Source organism: Phoca vitulina, unplaced genomic scaffold (genome assembly GCF_004348235.1).
Source record: "Phoca vitulina isolate PV1807 unplaced genomic scaffold, GSC_HSeal_1.0 scaffold3, whole genome shotgun sequence".
Classification (NCBI taxonomy): domain Eukaryota; kingdom Metazoa; phylum Chordata; class Mammalia; order Carnivora; family Phocidae; genus Phoca; species Phoca vitulina.
This window is the reverse complement of record NW_022589706.1, coordinates 49,290,425-49,310,091: the sequence shown is the minus strand read 5'-3', so window position 1 is coordinate 49,310,091 and position 19,667 is coordinate 49,290,425. Positions and strand designations below refer to the sequence as shown.

The following is a 19,667-nucleotide window of genomic DNA, read 5'->3' as shown; positions in this document are numbered from 1 at the left end:
AATAGTATTTAAGCCAAAATCAATAAATTAATTTGTCTAAGGAGTCTTCCTTTTTTTAAAAAAATTTTTAAGGCATCTTCCTGATTAGAGATGTTACATGAGTTACTTCTGCTCTCTGCATGTATCTAACAGATATTGAAACTTTTAACTTGTTTAAAAGTGATATTTTTTGCGTCTTTATAACCATGAGCATTAATTAAACTACAAGCTAACTTCCTTTTTCCCTATTAAAACCTGTTGGGAACAAAATAAACCAGACTTTAAGAGCTAGAGCACTTAAAGTATAAGCAGTCTTCACTGAGTTTCTTTCATTCAAATTTATGTAATCACTTAATTTCTATATTATTTCTAGAAGCCAGATGGAACAGAAGCTCATTACAGTAGATTTCTTTTTTAAAAGTTTTATGAAGGATACTTCACATATCATACAATTCACTCATGAAATGTGTACAATTCAGTGGTTTTATAGTATATTCACAGATAGGTGCAAACCATCAACATAGTCAATTTTAGAGCATTTTCAGCACTTCACGAAGAAGCCAGTACCCTTTAGTTAGCATTTCCCATTCCCTCTTCCACTGCTCTAAGCAACCACTAATATACTTTTTGTTTGTATAGATTTTACATTTTGGATTTTCACCTGAATAAAATCCTATAGTATGAGTTTTTTTGTACTGGCTTCTTTCTGTTTGGATATTCACTGCCCCCCCATCCCCCTGGGTTTGAACTCATGATCCTGAGATCAAGACCTGAGCTGAGATCAAGAGTCAGACACTTAACTGACTGGGCCACCCAGGTGCCTCCTGTTTGGATATTTTCAAGTTTCTTGTTGTAGCATGTATCAGTAGTACTTCATTACTTTTTATGACTAAATAATATTTTATGGTATACCATATTTTGTTTATCTGTTCATTCATTGATGGACATTTGGGTTGTTTCCACCTTTGGCTCTTTTTTTTTTTTTTAAAGATTTTATTTATTTATTTGACAGAGAGAGACACAGCGAGAGAGGGAACACAAGCAGGGGGAGTGGGAGAGGGAGAAGCAGGCTTCCCGTGGAGCAGGGAGCCCGATGCGGGGCTCGATCCCAGGACCCTGGGATCATGACCTGAGCTGAAGGCAGACGCTTAACGACTGAGCCACCCAGGCGCCCCCCACCTTTGGCTCTTTTGAATAATGCTGATATAAACATTTGTGTACAGGTTTCTATGTGGACATATGTTTTCAGTTCTCTTGGACATATACCTAGGAGTGGAATTGCTGAGCCATATGGTAACTCTATATTTAAATTGTTTGAGGAACTGCAAGACTGTTTTCCAAAGCATCTGCACCATTTTATATTTCTGTGAGCAGTGTATGAGGGTTCCAGTATCTCTGCATCCTTGCCAACAGTTGTTATTACCTCACTTTGATGCTAGCCATCCTAGTTGGTATGAAAGTGGTATCTCATTGTGGTTTTCATTTGCATTTCCCAGATGACTAGTGATGTTGAGCATCTTTTCATGTGTTTATTGGTCATTTGCATATCATTAGAAAAAGATCTTTTCAGCCTATTTTTAGTTGGGTTGTCTTTTTGTTTTTTTTTGTTTTTTTTTAATTTTGTTGTTAGAGGTCTTTATATATTTTGGATACAAGTTCCTTGTCAAATAAGGGATTTGCAAATATTTTCTCCTATCTGTGGGTTGTCTTCTTTGCTTTTTAATGGTGTCCTTTGAAGCACAAAAGCTTTTAATTTTGATAAAGTCCAGTCTATTATTGCTTATACTTTTTTTTTTTTTTTTTTTTTTTAAGATTTTATTCATTCAGGGCGCCTGGGTGGCTCAGTCGTTAAGCGTCTGCCTTCGGCTCAGGTCATGATCCCAGGGTCCTGGGATCGAGTCCCACATCGGGCTCCCTGCTCGGCAGGAAGCCTGCTTCTCCCTCTCCCACTCCCCCTGCTTGTGTTCCTGCTCTCGCTGTCTCTCTCTCTGTCAAATAAATAAATAAAATCTTTAAAAAAAAAAAAAAAAAGATTTTATTTATTCATAAGAGACAGAGAGAGAGAGGCAGAGGGAGAAGCAGGCTCCCCGCTGGGCAGGGAGCCCGATGCGGGACTCAATCCCAGGACCCTGGGATCATGACCTGAGCCGAAGGCAGACGCTTAACCATCTGAGCCACCCAGGCGCCCCTATTGCTTATACTTTTGATGTCATATCTAAGAATCCAAGTTCATGAAGATTTGTCCCTATCTTTTCTTCTAAGAGTTTTATAGTTTTAACTCTCTTGTATTTAGGTCTTTCATCCATTTTGAGTTAATTTTTGTATATTCTGTGAAGTAAGGGTTCAGCTTTTCCATATGACTATCCAATTGTCCCACTAAGTGTTTATTGAAAAGACTATTTTTTTCCCCATTGAACGGTCTTGACACCATTATTGAAAATTAGTTGACCATACGTATATGAGTTTCCTTCTGGATTCTCAACTTTTTTCTCTTGATCTGTATATCAGTTCTTGGTCCAGTACTGTACTGTGATGATTACCATTGCTGTGATAAGGTTTGAGATCAGGAGGTATGAGTTCTTTTTATTCTTCCTTTTCAGGATTCTTTTGACTATTCTGGGTTCCTTGCAATTCCATATAAATTTTAGAATCAGCATGTCAATTTCTACAAAGACATCAGTTAAGATTCTGATAGGGATTGCATTGAATCTGTATATCAGTTTGGGGGATATTGCTATTTTAACAGTAAATCTATTGATCCATGAACATGGGATGTTTTTCCATCTATTGAGATCTTTAACTTATTACAACAATGTTTTCAGAGCATAAGTTTTACACTTCTTTTGTTAAATTCATTCCTAAGCATTTTATTTGTTTTGATGCTATTGTGAATAGAGTTGCTTTTAAATTTTACTTTTGGGTGTTCATTGCAAGTGTATAGAAATACAGTTGGTTTTTATATATTCTGCAACCTTGCTGAAGTCATTTATTAGTGCCATTTATTAGCTTTTTAGTGTACTTAATAGGATTTTCTGAGTACAAAAATCGTGTCATTTTTGAATAGAGATAGTTTTACCCTTCCTTTCCAATCTATTATTTATTTGTTTTATATTGCCTAATTGCCCTGGCTAAAATCTTTAGTACAGTGTTTAATAGAAGTGGTAACAGCAGACTTCCTTGTCTGGTTCCTAAATTTTAGGAGGAAAACATCTAGTCTTTCACCATTTAGTGTACTGCTAGGTGTAGGTTTTTCATATATACCCTTTTTTCAGGTTGTGGCAGTTCTCTTCTAGTCCTAGTTTGTTGAGCGTTTTTATCATAAAAAGGTGTTGGATTTTGTTAAATGCTTGCTTTTTTTTTTGCATCTACTAATATGATGATGTGATTTTTTTTTGTTATTGATCTGATGTATTATATTAATTGGTTTTTGGATGGTAGACCAAACTGCATCTCTGGTATGAATCCCATTTGGTCATGATGTATGTATAATTCTGTTTACACATTGTTAGATTTCTTTTGCTAGTATGTTGAGTTTTTTGGTTTAGTTTTCTTGTGATGTCTTTGTCCAGTTTTGGTATCAAGATAATCTTGGCCTCATAAAGTGAGTTGAGAAGTTCTCTTCTGTTTTTTGAAAGAGTTTGTGAAGAATTTGTATTATTTGAATGCTTGGAAGAATTCAGCAGTGAAACCATTTGGGCCTGGGGTTTTCTTTCTGGGTAGTTTTTTGATTACTGATTCATTCTCTCGTTACAGGTCTTTTGAGATTATTTCTTCTTGAATCAGTTTTGGTAATTTGTGTGTCTTTAGGAATTTATCCATTTCATCTAGGTTATCTAATTTGTTGATGTATAATTGTTCATAATATTCTCTTATAATCCCTTTTATTTCTTTAGACTGTGATCGTAGGACCAAAGTCTGCATGTTCTTTAGTTATTTTGCATGCAAATTATTTTCTCACATATGGTAAGAGTAGGCTGATAGACTGAGTCAAGAAACAAATTAAAACATAGGACTTACAAGAGAAATGGGAGAGAAGAGAAAAATTATACAATCTGGGAATAATATGTCCTATTTGCATATATTGGAGATAAATTAAATAGCTGTTAGCTACTAAAGAGATGAACCAGAGTCCCTCTGAGCATCCTATTGTTCCTCAATAGGCTGACTAGGGGTGTCAAAGAAAACAATTTCAGTTGTTTGTGGATTTTCAAAAAAATGATAGATTAAGTGTGTAATATACATTATATGCTGCCTGTAGTAATGTCTCCTTGTGTTCCCCCCTGTCATCACCTCCATCTTAGGCCAGGTTTGTACCATTTCAGAATTTTTCTTAGTAGGTCCTAGAATCAAGTTTTCTTCCTAGGCTAGTTGTAAGTCCTAGGACCTGAATAGGGTTATCTAATATTTGTTACAACCAGTATTATATGGCCTATTCATTGTGTATTGTTTCTAGAAGAAATATTTTATGGAGAAATGAAAATAATTTTACACTTTACATTTTCACAGAGGTACAAGAAGCACAAAGGATCAAGATAATATGACTGGACAAAATGTTCATCTGAAGTCTCAGATCAGGGGATTTACACGCAAGACGCCAGCAGAATCTAACTTGGATTCTGGAGAGCCTAAGACTTCAGTTTTGGAAGGAAGGTATGCATGTGTTCTAAGGATAATTGGATTTACTTATTATATTAGTCACTCATTGCTGTGTAACAAATTACCCCAAACTTTAATAGTCACTTGCAAACATCTATGGTTTCATAGTTTCTGTGGCCCAGAAGTCTGGGTTAGCTGGCTAGTTCTTACTCAGGGGTTCTAATGAGGCGTAGCATTCAAGATGTCTACCTGGTCTGCAGTCCTTTGAAGGCTTGACTGTGACTGGAGGATCTACTTATAAGGTAGTTTGCTCCCATGGCTGTTAGATGCAGGCCTTCCTTGTCATGTGGCCCTCTCCATAGGGCTGTTCAATATGGCAGCTGGCTTTTTACAAAGCAAGTGATCCAAGAGAAAGTGTGACTATGATGGAGGTTAAAATTCCCTTTTAATAACCTAGTATCTGAAGTTGCATACTGTCACTTCCACTTCATTCTGTTTGTTAGAAAAAGGTCATTAAGTCCAGACCACGTTCAAGGAATGGGGGATTAGGCTCTCTCTCTTGAAAAGAGGAGTATTTAAGAATTTGTGGGTATGTGTTTAAAATAGGTACACTCAGTGAACAAACCAAATTAACCTATTCTTATAATATCTGAAGTCATATACCCTTTTTTAAAATGAAAGAATGGTAAATTATAACATTCTCAAGACATGTAAGTGATGGCTAAGATTTCTTTACTATTTGGTGGGTTATGACTCCTAGGCCTATCCTGGGTTCATAATAGAAGGAAAGGAATCTAGGGCTGGGATAAGCTGAATTATCTCGGAACAACTTCTGGACTATATTTTAAATTCCACTTGTTTTTGACTGTATTTTTAAATTAAGACAAGCTGATTTATTTCTAATATTTTTTATAATACTGTTTGATTTGATTTTTATCAGGGGTGTTACTTGAGTTGACTTAAAATTTAAAATTGATTCATGAAATTTAAAAGGTTATAAAATTCAGTATTTGTCCTCTTTGACAGTTATAGGATTAAATTATAGATCCTTTATTTTATGTAGCATGTAAATATATTTTTGGTAATCTATAACATCACTGTTGGTTTTATAAGAAGGAAACCTTTGGCAGTTTTTGGGAGAAAAATGACCATTAGGATAGATAATTAGATATATGTATTATACAAGTACAAATTTGATGGTTTACTTTTTTATCTTAAAGTGGACCTTTCAGGCTCAAGAATTGTTTAACATCTGGAAAGAATAATTCCGATGTGGATGACAAGGAAGTTCAGAAAAGTTCAAGTAGGTTATTATTTATTGTGTCTTGTCTTGATATTTATGGCATTATGCATACAAAGTAAGGGTGTGCTATGTTTTATATAAATTATCACCAGTGGCAAATGTGTATTGAGTACTTACTCCAAAGAGCCTTACTATATGTTTAGAGATTTGTAAGACCTTACACCTATGTGATAGAGGAGGAAGAGAAAGAGAAAGAATGCCAGAGTGACAGTCCTTTCATTGAGGTAGAACATAATGAAATAATTGACACTTAAAATATCTCTTCTAGTATTGAAAAATGTTAAGGGGTGCTGGGGTGACACAGTTGGTTGGGCGCCTGACTCTTGATTTCAGCTCAGGTCATGATCTCAGGGTTGTGAGGTAGGGCCTGGCATTGGGCTTATGCTCAGTGCAGATCTGCTTGAGACTTTCTCTCCCTCTCCCTTTGCCTCTGCCCACCACACACTTTCTCTCTCTCTGTCTCTCTCTCAAATAAATAAATCTTAAAAAAAAATAAAAATGTTACGCTGCTAAGGGTATAAATGAAGCAAGATTAGCCGTGTATTGATTACTGTAGCTGTATGATGGGTATATCAGTTTCATTATATAATTTTTTCTATTTTAAATATGTTTGAAACTTTACATAGTTAAGTTTTTTAAATGCCTCTTAATAGTTTTGTAATTTTTATGCTGCTAAAGAATATGTGCTTGGAATTTAATCTGTTATACTATTTTTTCTTTCCTAATTCACTAATTAATTTTCCTTTTATTTTTAATTTTTTTAAATTGGAATCTCTCTCTCTCTTTTTTTTTTTTTTTGAGAGAAATGGAGCACACGCAGGTGTGCCCATGAGCGGGGCTGGTTGTGGGGGGGTGGGGTGGCTAGAGGGAAAGGGAGAGAATCTTAAGCAGACTCCTTATTGAGCTCAGAGCTGATCTCACAACTCTGAGATCATGACCTGAGCCAAAATCAAGAGTTGGACACTCAACTTACTGAGCCACCCAATGCCCCTCTTTTTCCTTTTGATTTGCATCTCTTGAAATGCTAGGAATGTGGAATTTGGAATTTGTTTTTTTAAAGATTTTATTTTTAAGTAATCTCTATACTTAATGTGGGGCTTGAACCTACAACCCTGATAACAAAGAGTCGTAGGCTCTATCAATTGAGCCAGCCAGGCGCCCCCTTTGTTTTTCCTTTTAAATTGTTTTTTTCTCCTTGTGTTTAGATTTATTTTATTATTTTTCTCCTCTAAGTTGAATGCTTTCTCTAATTATTTTTCTATTTTTTATTTGATAAAAAATTTTTTATTTGAAAAAACAATGAATTTTCCTGAGTAGTATTGGCTTAATTTTAGAGCTTTTTATTTATTTTAAAAATTTTTTTAAAAGATTTATTTATTTATTTATTTATTTATTTAGAAAGTGTGTGTGGGGTTGGGGGAGAGCAAGAGGGAGAGAGAGAATCTGAAGCAGACTCTGTGCTGAGTATAGAGCCCCACCTGGGGCTTGATCTCAAGACGCTGAGATCATGACCTGAGCCAAAATCAAGAGTCAGACTGTCAACCGACTGAGCCACCCAGGTGCCCCAATTTTATAGCTTTTTAAATGTTGTGTTCCTTTAAAAAAAAAAAAAAAAGATTTATTCATTTATTTTAGAGAGAGAGAAAGCCTGCGAGCAGGGGGAGGGGTGGGGGGGGGCAAAGGGAGAGAGAATCTCCAGCAGACTCCCTGTTGAGCGCAGAGCCTGATGTGGGGCTCAGTCCCACCAACCCTGAGATCATGGCCTGAGCCGAAATCAAGAGTTGGATACTAAACCAGCTGAGCCACCCAGGCCGCCCCAGATGTTGTATTCTTATTGTAGTATACCCTAAATTACAGTGATTTTTCTTTGACCCAGGAGTTTTTTTAAGAGTATATTAGTTAAGAGCTTGGTCTCCAGAGTCCCTGGGGTTGAATCCAGCTCTACCACTTATTTACTATGTTATCTTGAGTAAAAAACTTCATTCCTCTTACCTTCAGCATCCTTATCTATAAAATGGGGATATCGTTTCCAATCCCATAGCTTTCTTGTTTAGTTTAATATCTGGTTTATGTTAAAACATACTGTTGGCTGTTATTCTGAAGTGTTTTGTTCTTTGTTAACAATTTCTAGTTTCATTTCATTGTTCTAGGGAACTTTGGCTTGTATTATTTATTTTTTGAATTTATTAAGGTTTTCTTTGTGATCCATAGTGTGCTTAGAGCATATAAAAAATTCTCCCATGGGTGCTTGAAAAAGAATATTATTCTTTTGTGTACATATATGGATATAAAAATACACATCCACTTATTTTATTGAGTGGATGTATATTTTTGAATATATTTTGAATATTTATGGAACTCACATTTTTTTTATTTTTAAAGATTTTTATTTATTTATTGGAGAGAAAGTGAGTGAGCATGAGCGGGGTTGGGGAGGAGAGGGAGAGGGAGAAACAGACTCCCCGTTGAACAGGGAGCCCGATGCAGGACTTAATACCAGGACCCTCAGATCATGACCTGAGCTGAAGGCAGATGCTTTCACCCAGGTGCCCTGGAACTCTTGAATATTTATAGAATATTATGGAATACTTACTATGTATCCTTCTAGAGGCTGCAGATGTGGTAGTGAACAAAACTGACAAAAACTTCTGCACACCTGGAGCTTACTTTCTGGGGGACCAGGATAGAAGACAATAAAAAAAAAGATAGCAAAACTTATGATTTGCTGGATTGAGAGTAGAAAAATAAAGCAGGGATTTTGCAGTAGGAAATGGCGGTTACATTCTTAGGTAGATGGGCAGAAAAGGCCTCACTGAGGAAGTGATCATTTGAGCGAAATAGGAAAAAGATGAGGAAGCAAATTATGCAGCTGTATGAGGAAATAATGCCTCAGGTAGAGGGAAGACCAAGGGCAGTTTTTCTGATATGATAATGATTCTGATGGCAAAACACCAAGGAGACTGGAGCAAAGGAAGAGAGGGATAGAGTAGTAGGAGATGATGTCATAGAGATAACAAGAATGAAAGATCACGTAGGATGTTAAAGGCTTTATTTTAAGGATTTTTGGCTTTTCCTAAGAAATGATAAGGCATTGGAGGGTTTTGAGCAGAGGAGCGATATGACGACTTATAAACAGAATGACTGTGGCTCTTGTATTAGGGAGGGACTGGTGAGTTTGAGGGGCCTGGTGTAAGGTTGGAAGCAGGGAGACTGGTGAGACATTACTAATCCCAGTAAGAGTTTGCTTAGAGTCTCGGGTGGTAGCAGTGGAGGGTGGAGAGCAGTAGTAGGATTTTGAATATTTTTGAAGATAGAATCCACAGGATTTCCTGATGGATGGGATGTGGCATGTAAGAGAGAGATGTCAGGGATAACTTTGAGGCTTTTGGCTTGAGCACCTGAAAGAATGGTGTTGTCATTACTTGATTTGGAGACTGCTAGGGAAGGAGCAGATTTTGGGGAAAAGAACAGGATCTTAGAATTGAACATATTACATTAGATATTAATTTGATCCTTTATATCCTTGATTTGTGAAATCTGCTGAAGACTGCCAGAGTTGAAGTAAAGTATTTCCACTGCAATGGTCTGCTTTTTTCTCCTTCTATTTTCTGCAGTGTTTGCTCAGTACATTTCAGTGCTGTTACTAAGCATGTAAGCTTTTATATGGAATGTACCTGCTTTGGTCAAATTTATCTTCTTGATCCTATTACAATGCTTTTACCTTGTAGTCTGTTTTGTCTAATATTAATATTGTGACCCCTGCTTTCTTTTGGTTCATTGTTCTTTTTTGTATTTTTATTCATCTTTTTACTTAACCTTTCCTACAGAACTAAAACAAAGTGGTTTAGAAACAGTACATGATTGAATTTTTATTTTTAACTTTCTCTGTCAGTATTTTTTCCTTTAATAAATGTTCAGTACATTTATACTTACTGTCAGAACAGATAGCCTTGTTACTTTGTAAAGTTGGTAGACATTCTCACATATGCCAGCAAGAACTCAGAATTTTTTTTTTTTTTTTTTTTACAAACAGTTGAATAGTAAAAATAATCTTTGAGTCATTATCTTTTTTCCTTTAAACTAGCTGGCTATTGATCTTTTGCCTCACAATAGCTAATGCTTATGAGTAGAAATTTAAAGGCAGACTTATTTTTTATTTTCTTTGTAAGTAACCTGTTTTCTTCTATCTCCATGCTTATTAGAATTCTTTGGTGTTTGAAATTCAGGTGTTATCTCTTTGTTGCTGTTTTTTAAAATTTTTTTTGGAAATTATTAAATTTATTACTTAAATTATTAAATTTTAGAAATTATTAATTTTAAACTTACTCTGAAATCCCATATCTGCTTCACCCAGATTCCATATTTGTCAACATTTTACAACATTTGTTCCATCTCCCTCCCTGCCTCTGCTACATATATATTCATACATGTTTCTTATCATTAGCCTTTAAAAAAATTTTTTTTTAGTAGGCTCCGTACCCAGCATGGAGCCCAACATGGGTCGGGGCCTGAACTCATGACCCCAAGGTCAAGACCTGAGCTGAGATCAAGAGTTGGACACTCAACTGCCTGAGCCACCTAGGTGCCCCTTAAAAATTTTGTTTTTTTATTGAAGTATATTAACATACAGTGTTATGTTAGTTTTAGGTATACAATATAATGATTCAGCATCTTTATACTTTATTCAGCAGTGCTCATCATAAGTGTACTCTTTTTTTTTTTTAAAGATATTATTTATTTATTTGACAGACAGAGACACAGTGAGAGAAGGAACACAGCAGGGGGAGTAGGAGAGGGAGAAGCAGGCTTCCCGCCGAGCAGGGAGCCTGATGTGGGGCTCCATCCCAGGACCCTGGGACTGTGACCTGAGCTGAAAGCAGATGCTTAACTACTGAGCCACCCAGGCGCCCCCATAAGTGTACTCTTAATCCTCTTTATCTATGTCACTCATCCCTCACCCACCTCTCCTCTGGCAACCACCAGTATGTTCTCTGTATTTAAGAGTCTGGGTTTTTTTTTGTTTGTCTCTTGTTTTCTTCAATTGTTTTGTTTCTTAAATTCCACATATGAGTGGGGCGCCTGGGTGGCTCAGTCGGTTAAGCGTCTGCCTTCGGCCCAGGTCATGATCCCAGCGTCCTGGGATTAAGTCCCCCATTGGGCTCCCTGCTCAGCGGGGAGTCTGCTTCTCCCTTTCCCTCTGTCCCTCACCCCTGCTCGTGCTCTCTCTCATGCTCTCTCTCTTTCAAATCAATAAATACCATTTTAAAAAAAATTCCACATATGAGTGAAATCATGTGGTATTTGTCTTTCTCTGACTGACTTGTTTCAGTTAACATTATACCCTCTAAGTCCATCCATTCCATCCATGTTGTTGCAAATGGCAAGATGTCACTATTTTTATGCCTGAGTACTACTCCACTGTGTGTGTGTGTGGTTTGTATACATACCACATCATCTTTATCATTCATCTGTGGATGGACACTTGGGTTGCTTCTATATCTTGGCTATTTTAAATAATGCTGCAGTAAACATAGGGGTGCAATGTATCTTTTTGGATTAGTGTTTTTGTTTTCTTTGGGTAAACACTGAGTAGTGGAATTACTGGATCATATGATAATTCTATTTTTAATTTTTTGAGGAACCTCCATGCTGTTTTCCACAGTGGCTACTCCAATTTGCATTTCTACCAACCTGCATGAAGGTTCATTTTTCTCCACATCCTCACCAACATGTTCTTATCTTTTTGATTCTAGCCATTCTGCCAGGTATAAGGTGGTAGTTCATTATGGTTTTGATTTGCATTTCCCTGATGATGAGTGATGTTGAGCATCTTTTCATGTGTCTGCTGCCCATCTGGATGTCTTCTTTGGAAAAATGTCTGTTCAGGTCCTCTGCCCATTTTTAAATCGGATTATTTTGTTTTTTGCTGTTGCGTTAAGTTCTTTGCATATTTTGAATATTAACCCCTTATTGGATATATCATTTGCAAATAATCTTCTCCCATTCAGTAGGTTGTCTTTTCATTTTGTTGGTTTCCTTTGCTATGCAAAAGCTTTTTATTTTGATGTAGTCCTAATAGTTTATTTTTGCTTTTGTTTCCCTTGCCCAAGGAGACATATCTAGAAAAATGTTGCTACAGCCAATGTCAATGAGATTACTGCCTCTGTTTTCTTATAGGAGTTTTATGGTTTCAGGTCTTACTTCCAGGTCGGTAATCCATTTTGAGTTTATTTTTGTGTAAAGTGTAAGAAAGTGTGGTCCTGTTTCATTTTTTTGCATGAAGCTCTCCATTTTTTCCAACACCATTGATTGAATATGCTGTCTTTTCCCTGTTGTATATTCTTACCTCCTTTGTCATAGATTAATTGATTATATAAGCATGAGTTTATAGCTGCATTCTCTCTTTTATTCCACTGATCTATGTTTTTTGTGTGTTTTTTTTTGTGCTAGTATCATACTGTTTTGATGTACTACAGCTTTGTAGTATATCTCGAAATCTGGTATTGTGATACCTCCAGCTTTGTTCTTTCTCAAGATTGCTTTGGCTATTATTAGCCTTTTCTGTACTATTTGAGAACAAGTTGCAGACATAGTACTATGTGTAAGTATATGCAGATATGATGTAAGACAAGAACATAATCACACTTTAACCAACCGTCCAAGTCAGGAAATCAGCATTAATATAACACTAGTATTCCTTCACTGATTCCATGCAGATTTCACCAGCAGTTCCATTAGTGTTCTGGTTCAGGATCCAATCCAGGATCATAGATTGCATTTAATTCTCATGTCCATTAAGTTTTCTTCAATAAGGCATTTTCTAACTTTCTGACCTTTACATTTTTTTGAGAGAGTACAACTTTTTATTCTTTAGAATGACTTTCAACCTGAGTCTTTCTGATATTTCCTCATGATCAGATGCCAGCCTTGCACATGTGACAGTAGTACAGAAGTGATGCTGTGTTCTTTGTGCATCTCATTAGGAGACAGTGTTTACCCATCTCCTGTTGGTGATGTTAATCTTGATCACCTGTTCAAGTTATTATCTCTACTCTAAAGATATGGTTGTTCTCTTTTATAATTGGTAAGTATTTTGTGGTGTGATATTCTGATGCTATTATAATAATGTGTTCCTTTTCAAACCTTCACACCAATCTTAGCATCTTTTGAAGACTCCCACTCGAATCATCAGCCACTAATGATGTTACCAAATTGTGCTGTTCTATTTTCCTGTTAATTAGTGGCATTCTGTAAGAAATAGTTTTTCTTACCCCTTCTCTCATTTGTTTATTTATATAATTATGGGTTGCTACCTGTGTTCCTGTCTGTTGATGGTTGTAATCTCTTTTATTTATTCTAATACTCATATTGTGCCAGATTTGGTCAGTAGGCATCCTTTCAACTGGTCCTTATGTCCTTTTACTATGTTTCTGTCATTTTGTGAATACTCTCTTTTGTTTGGCTTAAGATGTTCTGGCCTACTTTCCCTGTCTCAACTCTGGAGTCACTTATTTCTGCTAAGGACCTGATTCTTTTTAGTGGATAATGGCATTTAGAAACTCAGATCTGGGCTCTTGGTGTGCTTCTAGGCTCTCTTAGTGGACTGTTCTTAGTATATTTACTTACTTGCTTCATTCTTTCTCTGATCCCATCAGCTGCTTCCCACAGCTTACTGCTATGGGAGAATTTTCAAGGAGTGACTAACCCTCTACTTTTTCTAGTGGGGATTGCATGAGAATTTAGATTTTGTTTTTGGTAACAGCTTTATTGAGCTATATATTGAGATATTCACATACCATAAAATTTACCCATTTATGGGATGTAATTCAATGGTGTGTAACCATCACAATAAATTTTAGAAAAATTTTATCATCCCCAGAAGAAACCCCATATTTATCTTTAGCAGGCACCTTTCCTTCCCTCACCTCTCATATCTCCTATGCCTATGGCATCCACTAATCTACTTTTAATTTCTATAGATCTCTCTAGATTTGCCAGTTCTGGACAGGAAAATTAGATTTTATGATCACTAAAGTTTCTTCTTAGCCAGCAATTTTATAAAGTATCTAATTCAATCATTTAATTTTATTTTTTTCTTTTTAAGAGAGTGTGTGCATGCATGTGTGAAGGAAGGGCACAGAAAGAGGGAGAGAGAAAATCTAAAGCAGGCTCCATGCTCAGCATGGTGCCCTACTCGGGGCTCGATCTCATGACCCAGAGATCATGACCTGAGCTGAAATTAAGAGTCGGACGCTTAACTGACTGAGCCCGCCACCCAGACGCCCCAATTTAGTAATTTTAAACAGTCTTTTGCTCTCATGGACTCATTTGAGAATATAATGAAAGCGTAGACTGACTTTTCAGTTCTAGGTCATTCATGGACATTAATTGTTCCAATTACATGTTGCTCCATAACAAACATCCAAAACTTAGTGGCTTAGTACAACAATTGATTTCTGTCTCATTGTTCTGTGGGTTGACTTGGCTTAGTTGGGCAAGTCTCATTTGGGCTCTCTCATGCATTCATACTTAAATGCAAGCTGCTGGGGCTGGAGTCATTTGAAAGCTCAACTGGGTTGGAAGTCCAGGGTGACTTTTTCACTTCTATATTTAGCACTTAGCGAGGGTGGCTGGAACAAGTTGGGGGCTGGCCAGGTGTATCTTTTTTCTCCGCATGTGGTTAGCTTGGGTTTCCTCACAGCATGGCAGTCTTGGGGTGGTTGGACTTCATATGTGGTGTCTCTTTCTCCAGAGTGAAGTTGTAAGAGACCCAGGTGGAACCTGCATATCTTCTTAGGACTTAGCCTTTGAAGTCCCAGAATGTCATTTCTGCTGTGTTCTGTTAGTCAAGCTAGTCATTAAGATCAGCAGAGATTCAGGGAATTAGGGAATTCAGAGAAAAGGGAATTAGACTCTGCTTCTTGATAAAGAATGACATTTGTGCATAGGAAGAGAAAGAATTAATGGCAGCTATGTTTAGATGCTATTTCAATACTAAAGTTGACAACTCTGGCCTAATTGGCACACTGATAAATTTAGTATACTTATACTGTTTTAGAACTTGAAAGATCATATATTACATTATTAGCATATTGATTGTTCTTTATTACACCCTACATTTTAATCTACCAAGTGGCTTATTTCACCTGAAGTCCAGAAAACTTGCTTATTTTTTGTTATTTTTAACCGTTAGGCTCTTTAGACATACACATTGTAGCAAAATCAAGAAAAATGTTATACTGTTTTTCATTAGTCTTTATTCCTCAGCAGTAAAAAGTAAAAGAAGTAATAACATGATTGTCAGGTTAAATTTAATTAAAATACTTAATATTGAAATTGACTGGGGTGCCTGGGTGGCTCAGTCGGTTAAGCGTCTGCCTTCGGCTCGGGTCATGGGTCCTGGGATCGAGCCCTGCATTGGGCTCCCTGCTCAGCGGGAAGCCTGCTTCTCCCTCTCCCACTCCCCCCTGCTTGTGTTCCCTCTCTCGCTGACTCTCTGTCTGTCAAATAAATAAATAAAATCTTAAAAAAAAAAAAAAAGAAAGAAATTGACCAACTAACAGTTTAATTCAACATGGAATTAGCAGCCTTTGGTCACGGTATTATCATTTGCATTTTGCAGGTGACTCAAGAGTAAAAATATCTACAGTAATACCAGAGAATAAAATACATCACAAGTTAGGTAAGATTATTTCTCTCTTTTAATATCTTCATATTATAAAACCTCTGTTACTAAATAGGACTTAATTTTTCTCATGCAGGGAGGAAATATTTGGATTAATTGGCAGATAAATTAAAACTGTTTGTTTAGTTTTTATGAATTTCACAGTAAGTCATCAAGGCCAAATGATGATCTTTATTGTTCATTTATAAATCCTGTGTCCCTCTCACTCTTTGCCCCATATTAAGGAGCATGATTTCACCTATGCTAAGCAGTTAGGGTGGAGAATTCTGTAAGTAATAACTGCTAGGTAGATGACATCCCTGACAACTCCCATTTTTATCCAGTCCAGCAGTAGCTGGAATAAGTAGGCAAAGATGGGAGCTGGGGAACCCATGGAGAGGCCATGGAGGATTAAAACCCTGTGGTTCCCCATGATATATTTGCCAGTCAGGATTCATGGGACCTTTTGCCTTTGTGGGATTGTAGTGGCCTTTTATGTTTCTCTCTATGCCTGAAGTTGTGAGTGCTCCTGAACTTGTACCTGAAGAGAACCACTAGAAGTGAAGTTTCCTCAAATTGCTTCAACCAAAAACTCATGTTTTGTCAATATTTTGTGGGCCCATATGAAGAAAGACTGTTAGTCTTAATGCTTTCTTGAAGTGGAATGATAACTAATCAGGAGTAGGCAAACAGAAATAAAAATGTTTCTGAGCAGGGGCTTTAGCAACTAGAGAGAGGAAAATCAAGCATCATGCCTAAGAACAATAGGCAACTGCTGGTGAGCTAGAATTTTTGTAGTAGGTTAATAACAGTTTTAACAATAAAAGAAATATGAGCATTTTCAGAGATTCAGTTACAGCATAGAAAACTTACTGGGACTGAAAAAATCCAATTTTTTAAATTTAAAAAGTCAGTAGATGAAGTGAAAATAAAGGGTGGTCACTGTTACTGAGAGCTGAATTAGTAACTGTGTGTTGACATGGAAGACATTCCTGAGAGACAAAATATGAAAAGATGGAAATCATGAGGAAAAAAGGTATACAGTGGAAATAATATGGAGACAGCTGAGAAAACTTGCAAATAATAGGATTTCCAGAAAAGATAAACAGGTGGAGGAGGGAAAAGAGTTAAAAGAAGTATGTTAAAGAAAACTTCCCTGGATTAAAGATGGCTTAAATCTGCAATTTGAATGAGTTTGCCAACTGCCAGTCAAAATTATTGAAAAAGATACACTTCTAGACATCAGTGAATAAAATCCTAAATTTCAAGAATATAGGGAAGCTTCTAGACAGAAACATTTATATATAAGGGAGAAAAAATGACTAGTACTGTTGATCTGTGTAACATTGGAAGAATAAAATAACATCTATAGCCTATTTTAAGAAATGTATTACAAAAAAAAAAAAAAAAAAGAAATGTATTACAATCCAGTAATCTTATACTTAGCCAAGGTATTTTCCTTTCTGATAAGTGAATTTACTTTGCAGATAATGCAAAGATTGAGTTGACTCTAAATCCTCCCGGTAAAATACTCACGTAAGGTATTCTAACCAAGTGTATGCATCAAAACTAACTCCAAAGAGAGGAAACAGTGGTGAGGAATAATTCTTGTAATAATATGTGGTTAAATTTAAATAACGTGTATTTGGTTTCTGTTGCTGTGTACTAAATTACCACAATTCAGTGGCTTAGACAACACACATTTATTTATTATCCATATTTTCTTCAGGTCAGAAGCCCAGGCACAGATTAGCTGGGTCCTCTGTGCAAGAGTCACAGGCTGCAATCAGAAGTGTCAGCCCGGGTTGTGGCCTCATCTGAGGTTTGAGGTCCTATTCCAAGCTCCTGTGGTTGTTAGAATTCAGTTCCTTGAAACTGTGGGACTGAGGTACCTGTTTTCTTGCTGGCTGTGAGCCATGGGCCATTACTTTCGGCTTCTAAAGGCTACCTGCAGTTCTTTGCCACATGACCCTTTCCGTACGTCCCTTCATAGTATGGCACCTTGGTTCTTCAGAGTCAGCAAGGAAGAATTTCTCTCTGCGTCTGCTAGATGGTGTCTTATATGTATAATATCATATATTGTCATATATATAATCATGATGTAATCATAGTAATTCCGTCACTCTTACCATATTCTGCAGATGAGAAGCAAGTCACAGTTCCCACATACATCTTAGGAGAGGGGATTATTACACAAGGATGTGAATTATTGCTGATTACCTTAGGGTGTGACTACTACCTAATGCTAATGTGAATGGGATTTTATAAGTGCTAAATAATGACTTTTGTAGTATTACCTTGAAATCCATACTATCTTTAATTAAAACTTAATGTGGTAGGGAAGAGAGTAGGGGCAGAAGAGCGGTAGTAAAAATAGTCTAAAAGTTTTATTTTACTGAATGAGAAAAGGAGAGGATAGCATATCTTGGTAAGGGATATAGTTTTTAATATAATCATGGAGAAATGAGAGTTTAATTTTTGAGTGTCAAGAATGGGAAGGTGACCTTGGGGTGAAAAAGCACAGCAAAACTTTGAAATGAGCAAGGGAGGGGAGGAAAAAGATAAGGTCATTTGCTCAAATCAATAAAAATGAGAAAGAAGCAGCACTGATGTAAAATAACTAGTTAAATATAAAGTAAGATGGAATGAATAAAAGGAAACATGTTGCTTGTTACACTAAATAATGGATTGAATTCCTCTAATAAGGTAGGGACTCTCAGATTTGCTTAAATAGTACATATTGAATTATGTGTTTATAAGAAACACTTAAAACAGGTTAAAAAATAAAAGATTGTCAAAAAAATAGGTAGACTACTGAAAATAAAAAGAAAATAGTGTAATTTTAGTATTAGGCAAAGTGGAATTTAAGGTTAAAATGAAAGTCCTGAACAGAATAGAGAAGGACATGTAATGGTAAAAAATTAATGAAGAAAATAGAAAAATCATAAACACTTATGCACCAAACAACTTAACAAATACAATGTATAAAGAAAAAACTAAAACAACAACAACAACAAGATTTTTACTTAAACAGTATAGTTAGACTGGGAGATTTTAATAAGCTACTTTCAGAATTGAAAACTTCTAGCAAACAGGAAGTAGGTAAAAGCATAGGAATTTGATTATATAGCCAACAAAGTCAGCTTACTATATAGAACTTTGCATTGTTAGATAAAATGAGTGGATTTATGTGTATACACACAAACACATGCACACACAACTACCCCAATTTATACGTTTCCTATTGTGGAATATTTAGATGGTGTTCAATTTGGTTTTTGGTTTCTAAATATAAATAATACTACCATGAACGTTCTTGTAAATACAGCTTTACCCATTTTTTTAAAAAACAGTAATAATGGTGCACCTGGCTGGCTCAATCAAAAGATCATGCGACTCTTGATCTTGGGGTCCTGAGTTCGAGCCACATGTTGGGTGTAGAGATTACTTAAATAAATAAGTAAGTAAGTAAATAAATAAAGTTAAAAAAACAGTAATAGCTAATGTTTAATGAATTGCTATATGTCAGGCATGTTACAACATTATATTAATTTACATCTCACAAAACTCTATGAGGTGGGTTCTGTTATTTATCTGTTATTTATTTTAGTAGGCGGATGGAAAAAACTACAGTTTACATTAGAGAGGTTGAGTGGCTTTAGCTTCTGTGATGTTTCACAACTAGTTCATGGTTAAGTTAGTATGTTAAGTTTGACTCCAAAAACTAGCTCTTGAGAATTCAGGAGAAATACTTCCAGCAGAAAATCAGTTAGATGGTTATGGTAAATTGTAATAACCAAAGTATTTTACAACCAAAGTTGTAATGATTATGAGAGTTTCAGTTTGGTTTTTTTTTTTTCTGCCTCTGCTTTTTAAAAATATATTTATTTATTTAAGTTTTTCTATATTTTTTAAATTTTATTTTATTTAAATTGAATTAATTAACGTATAGTGTTTTATTAGTTTCAGAGGTAGAGTTCGGTGATTCATCAGTCTTTTCTTAAATTTTTTATTTAAATTCAATTAACATATAATGTATTATTGGTATCAGAGGTAGAGGTCAGTGATTCATCAGTCTTATACCCAGTGCTCATTCCATCACCCAGTTACCCCATCCACCCACCC

At 36.0% G+C, this 19,667-nt stretch overlaps 1 protein-coding gene across 1 annotated transcript in view; it reads left to right on the top strand.

Moving 5' to 3' along the window:
* The window catches only part of CENPC (centromere protein C), a 75,611-nt gene that overhangs the window by 38,997 nt on the left and 16,947 nt on the right, over positions 1-19,667 (top strand). The window contains 3 exon segments of the mRNA XM_032400487.1: positions 4,486-4,629; positions 5,796-5,878; positions 15,501-15,560. Coding sequence (XP_032256378.1) covers positions 4,486-4,629; positions 5,796-5,878; positions 15,501-15,560 — 287 coding nt within the window.